The sequence below is a fragment of the Pygoscelis adeliae genome, unplaced genomic scaffold (genome assembly GCF_000699105.1).
Source record: "Pygoscelis adeliae isolate BGI_AS28 unplaced genomic scaffold, ASM69910v1 Scaffold122, whole genome shotgun sequence".
In the NCBI taxonomy this organism is placed as follows: domain Eukaryota; kingdom Metazoa; phylum Chordata; class Aves; order Sphenisciformes; family Spheniscidae; genus Pygoscelis; species Pygoscelis adeliae.
Window position 1 is genome coordinate 1,858,067 of NW_008824358.1, and position 6,307 is coordinate 1,864,373.

Consider the following 6,307-nt stretch of genomic DNA (forward strand, 5'->3'; position numbering starts at 1 on the left):
GGCAATTAACCAAAATCCTCTGCATCCAGGTAACTGCAGCAGAAAGGCAGGTTTCGTTACCAAATACAGTCCTGAGAAGCCATGGCGGTTCTCTCCTCAAAGACAAGCAAAGCATATCAAAGCATTCCAGAAGAAAGCAGTAGAAGGTGAAATATTAAATAAAAATACAAAGCAAGCAGGATTCACTGATTCAGTGACAAAGGCGTATGGCTTACTGCTACCCCCTTGACAGTGAAAGCTCAAGACCTGGGCATGACTATATTTACAGGAGGTTTCAGGAAGTTTGCTTACACATAATCACGTCTCCTGGTAGCAGATACCCCTGAAATACTTCTTCATTCTATCAGCATGTTGTAATCATCAGCCCTTCCATAAAGCAATGAAAAAAACTCTTTTACTTTAATCTACTTTCATCTTTCTTGCAGGCTTTGCCTGCCTTTCCCCAGTTGTCTTCTGTTCCCTTCCTCCTCCCTGAAAAACTCACTCTCTTACCTCTAAATCTTCCCCTTTAGGCTTCACTAATCCTGTTTTACTGATTCGCATTCATAAATTCTTTCTCTTTCTCTCCCCAGTTTTTCCTCCTGCTCCGATTCCCTGGTTAATCCTTTCTTTATCCCATACTCTGGTGTCCCAGATGACAAATCCTTAATTTATCTGCTTGGTAAGCTTTATCTTCAGAGGTACCCAGACTTCCTACCTTCAACATCTTTCCCCATCGCATACCTCCACATTCAGATGCTCTCAATTCCTACCCCCACATCCTCCCCCCGCATCAATCTTCTTTACCTCTTCAGAGAGACATTTCATAGTGCCTGGTTTTCTGATCTGAGAGTACTGCAGCTACTGTGAGCAGAGAACAGAGGATATTCTGATGACCCAAAGGGCTGTGGAAAGAAAGCTTGTATAACCATGCTGTTACAGAAAGCCCCTGACCGCTGCGCTGAGGTGGGGCAAAAGCAGCAATAAATAAAACAGGCAGGGAGACAATGGGGTGGGGTGTGATTTGAAGAAGCCACAAATTGCTTTCACGGTATAAAAAGGATGTAATGGTCAGCGGCAGCATATGTTATGCATCTGGCAGATAATAATCAGGGCTATAATTGCTCAAAGATTTCAGAAGAACCACCAGGCAGTAAGTCGTGGACGCTCCTGACTTAGTTTTGACATGTAAAATGAAAACAACATTAGCATTACTAGATAAAAAGGGGAACGTTTCACTCACTTTCACTATAGTCTCATATTCCATTTCTACTTCTGTTTTTCCTCTACTTCTTGTTCTTCTATGCTCTTTAAAACAAAACCAAGGATCATTTCAATTTGATGTGATTAACAATTACTCTAAGCTGAAATGACATAATTCTGTGCATTACAGTAAAATAACATCTCTTTAATCTATGCACTTAATGAAAAACAAAAGATTACTTCATGCTTCTGTGTGCTGGCTCATTAGTATTTGACTAGGTACATGTTAGCCCGAGAAATCAGTCTATTTATCACAACCTGTCACTCCGTACTGAAAAAGGACAATATTTCAACTGTGTTATGTGGGAGATCCGGGTTTAGTTGAAGTTGCAGCTTATGCACATCGCAAGAAGTGTCACTTTTTTTCTGGGAGGGGGAAAGCAGCATGTCTCTGAAGGGAAAAATGAGCATCAGCCATGCCACCTGAAGTATGTGCTTGAAGAAATACCTCTGGCCATTGCAGCAGGAAGGCTTTAGACTGCAATCATGCCTAATCCCACGAATTCAGTGCAGTTTGGATGGAAAACCTTCAAGGACATCGCCAAGTGCTTACAAGAATGGTGCTGCTCCTTCACCAGACAGCCTATTCCCTTTGAGTCAGTCTTGCACGAGTGCCTGAGCAGGACAAGGTGTGGGACACGCTGCTGTTGGAGATGTTACTACCGTTCACTTGCCTTCGTCCTGAGTTGGCGTTTACCTCTGGAGCTGAAACTTCTGTTAGATAGTTCAAAAGAGCGGCAGGATCGTCAGATTGTCCCATCTACCTAGAAGGCCCTGACATGCTGCAGGCAGCTACATGCTCCTCAGAGCTGACTCACTGGGATAGCTGTGGTTCATCACATGCCACTCTGAGCACCCTGAACTTAAACTCTCTCTCTCGAAGAGGTCTAAGGTCTGGACCAGAGAAGTCCTGAAGGTAATCCAGCAGCAATCAAAAAGACCCAAGTTTTTTAGTTTGTGCAGTTACTAGAAGGTGGCTATAAAATTATAGCCAGGAACTGGAAAAATGGGTGACTTTTTGGTTCTTGCTAAGTGCAGCCTTTAAACAACGTTGCCGTGCCATTTTCAAGTGGCTGCAGTACGTTTCATTCTCTGCTGTGTTAAATTATTGTGGCAACTGTCTTGTTTTACTCTAAAGTAAGTGTTATTTCAATATTAAGCAATTTACTGCTTCCTATGGATAGTAATTGCATGAATATATTGCTGAACTTGGTTCTGGTTGTAGAAGTTAAAGCACAGCTCTTTTCTGATACAGTTGGTGCCACTAAAACCTTGGCACTTCCCACATCGTATACTTTTATCACGTATCCAAGACAGTATTGTATTTACATTGTCCAGGAGCCAGAGCTGTAGTGGCATCCAGTGTACTGTGGTGATACTAGGTGAGAGTCAGCCCTGGAATAGTTGCATGCAAGTTCACTGAGGCAAACTGTATTTTATCTTAGCTGTCAGGTTTGTTACAAATGAAACTGAAAATTGAAACCTTTAAAAAGAAATAGACAATAGCACAAAATAAAGTTTCTCGTTTAATATTTAAAGATCAAATAGGTTAATAACTGAAGTAGTACTTTTAAAACTTGTTACAAAACATATCCTCTCGAAGCATTTTCTTAAACTGAATATAATTATGGAGTCACTTCCTCGGTAATGGGTGAAGAAGCAGAACAATACGTTTGAGCACTGTGTCCTCATTTTACTTTCACGCAGGTTCATAAATGCCTTCTAACTGAGTCACAATGGCAGGCAAAAAAATATTAGTTAACAACATGGCTGGATTTGATTGAAATTCTGTGTAATGGGACTTATGCCACCTTCTTATATTGTGTTGCAACCAATGAATGAAACCATTTTATTTATCTTCTCCTTGAACTCTTTCTCACCTTGGTAGCAGTGGGCTGTAAAACTACTGCATTCACACTGACACAAATGGTGTTATAAGATACATGTTGGGTATAAGATGGTCAGGAAATGGGTGCCAGTGATTGTGGTAGCTTGCACCATTTTGTCATGCAAAATGAATCTAAAATATTAGCTGAGGAAGCAGAAGGTGACAGTTTGTAGCAGAAAAAATGTAGCAGCAAGAAGGTGAAATGTAAAGTGAAAAAAGAAAGCTACTTTGTTTTGCGTAGTTCCTTATCGCTTCTCCTGATGCACTTCATTTTTCTGTCCCTTTGATCTATATACTGCACTGGTTTTGTGCTCCCACTGACAGACAAATCAGATAAAGTGCCTTACTTAAAACTGGCAATTTTTACAGAATTACATATATGTTTGCAGCACACAAACATTTTGTTACTGTGGATGTTGGCCTAGTTACTTCAATGAGGCTTGTAACTACTGAAGGCAGGTTAAGATCTGATGAGAAATTCCCTCAAAACCAGTCTTGGAAAACACTGCTAAGCATCCCCTTGCTGAATTCCTTAGTTTGTGCAACATTATTACTTCTCCTTGCTTTTGGCACCGGTTTTAGCCAGCCTCCCTGTTAAAGTACACATCTTGGTTTGTGATAATGTGTGTCTACCTTGCATGCAGGTGACTGCGGGTACGTATTGGCTAGTGCTCACGCGCCAGGATTTGGGTGTGCAAAGTAGGCACGCATTTGCAAATGTGCAGATTTTACCTACCTGGAGGATGAACATCAGGCTCAAAATAAGTAAACATTTCAATAAAAGCAACATCCAAAAATGATAACAAAAACCCCTCTACTTAATCAAACTGAGGATTTTCCGCTTGATTATTTATCAAAACACAGTCCACTGAAAGTAACAGAGATATCTGGATAGCATGAATTCCACAGTGATAGGAAATTATAAGGTTACAAGATACAAGTATTTAGCTGTAAGTAGGGTACACAGCACTCAAAACCTATACTGTTTATAGAGCTTTTAACAATATAGTCGGTGCGCTTGCACCATTAGGATACTCCCGATCCAAATGACGCTAGTGTAGCAAACGTATATTATATATTATGCACACATATTTACCACAGGGGTGCTCACTAGTTTTGGAGCTCCAGGCATTGTCTTGCAGCATAAGAAAGAGAAAGTCAAGAGAAAAACACAGGGATTAAAACAAACACCGAATTTCAAGCTCTTTTCTGTTCTGACGGTCATGACTGTAGTTGTCATAATTACCCGCTCTTTAAAATCCCCAAGCAACTTCTTGATTCTAGTGCGAGACGTATCTTTCTGTATGTACAGACATTGCATTAAGCAGCTTTTTGTGAAATCTCTAATGCATAGATAATACAACGCAGAAAATACGTACACTTTCCCAAATCATAACTACGCAACCAAATAACCATTGCTTCCATTAGTGCTCAGACAACATTTTAGAGAAGACACACATGGGAACTAGACTGTAGAAGAACACTAATGACAGGGGGAAGTGTTAAAACGCTATCTGCTACTCAAAGTCAATGTCGACCTAATGCTGGTTTCCCAGGAGCTTTCTGAAGACACCAGACATCAGAAAGTCCAGAAATCAATCCAGTGCAAGTTTAAGCTTTTAAAATACTGAAGTTACATATATTCTGGTTTATCTGGTGATCCTGAATGTGCCCTCACTTGTGCAAAGGGCCACAAAAAAGGCAGCATTTTATATTTCTGGTTTCTAAGCTGTCATGAAGAGCTGTGGCGTGTTCTCATTTATTGTGACATTACTATAATGAACTACTGCCACAATTAGTCCAGATTTGTATTCTTGCTAGCACATAGAAATGTGGCACAGAACCTGGTCATTCACCACAAAAAATTGTGCTGACCCAAGACCTCCAATCAAATGTTGTTAATATGACTGTATTCTTTACAATAATCTGTTGTGAAGCTTTAAAAATACAATGAAGGAAAGTGTATTGTATCAGGGAAAAGAAAAAGGGAATACTGCTTATCGACAAGGGCTGCCTCACAGCACATCATTTAGTTCTCTATATAATTCACACCTCTCCCAGTTTTTCAGCAACTTAACGTGTGTTGCTGTTGGCTCTGCCTTTGGCAAACACAGTGTTTTCCAAGACCACAGCAGCACAAAATCACCATGTTAAAGAAAGAAGAAAAGATTTTAAAAAGCAGTATGAGGGGAAATGGAAAAGTTTTAAGCAATGGTGCAACCCAAGTGACTTAAGATTTTTAGAAATGAAACATTCATGCCTAGCTCCTTCTCCTGTTTCTGTACTACATTGCTCTTATCAAAGGTTCAGCTGGCTAAAGGATACCTCTTCGCTGGTGGGAATTGGTGGGACATATTTCTGCTGAAACTCTGGCCAGATGACTAAGAAGCAAGCAGTGCTCACTGGCCACTAAACTGGGGGGAAAAACCAAGCCATCTGGAAAACGGCTGAAAATACTGTCCATTATTTAATCAATGGACAAAGCAAAAGTGTCTCGGTCTTTATGGAAGAAGCTCTGGCCTAAATTACTAAGCCATGACTCGCTTTCAAAATTTGTTTCCAGCTGTGTTGTAGAGTTCATCTTCAAAATAATGTGCCAGATGTGTTTTACATAAGAGTGTTCTTTATATAGGTATCTACAAACAGAGGATTGAATTGCAAAGCCAAGCAAAAAAGGAAAAGAAAGGATAGAGGGCATGCTTTCCCACGGGTGTAATCTACAGCAAGGTTGCACAAACAGACACTTAGGACAAAATCTAGCTCATGGCAACACAGAAACAGTACAAAAAACATTTAAGGTAGCAACTTGTAGTCATATTTTGAAAGTTGTGAAATCTTATTATTATCTCATCTTCCTTGGATCAGAAAAGATCCTCCACATCCCTGTCACAAAGACAACGCACGTGTAGGTTTGCTTCTTAATTGATCCGAGACTGACTGTGAAGTAGACAGACGGAGAAAGAAATGCAGGAGGAAGAGAACGGTCCTGGCTTTGATCTCACTAAGTGAAACAGTAAAACCAATTCAGATTAATTCTACTGCGTGCCAGTGAAAATCACTGGTTTAACAACAATGTGAGTGAAACCCATCACTATGCAATTTCACACTTAAGTTGCACATAGACAATCCAACTGCAGCAAGAATAGTCTTCATACGCACTCCTATTTCTCGTCCTGG

The 6,307-nt window shown here is 40.3% G+C and overlaps 1 protein-coding gene across 1 annotated transcript in view; it reads right to left on the minus strand.

The window, feature by feature from the left end:
* PLCB1 (phospholipase C, beta 1 (phosphoinositide-specific)) overlaps positions 1-6,307 on the minus strand; it is a 311,317-nt gene that overhangs the window by 22,632 nt on the left and 282,378 nt on the right. The window contains exon 31 of the mRNA XM_009319577.1: positions 1,223-1,287. Within this exon, the coding sequence (XP_009317852.1) occupies positions 1,249-1,287 (39 nt within the window). The 3' untranslated portion in view covers positions 1,223-1,248. The remainder of the gene's footprint in view (positions 1-1,222; positions 1,288-6,307) is intronic.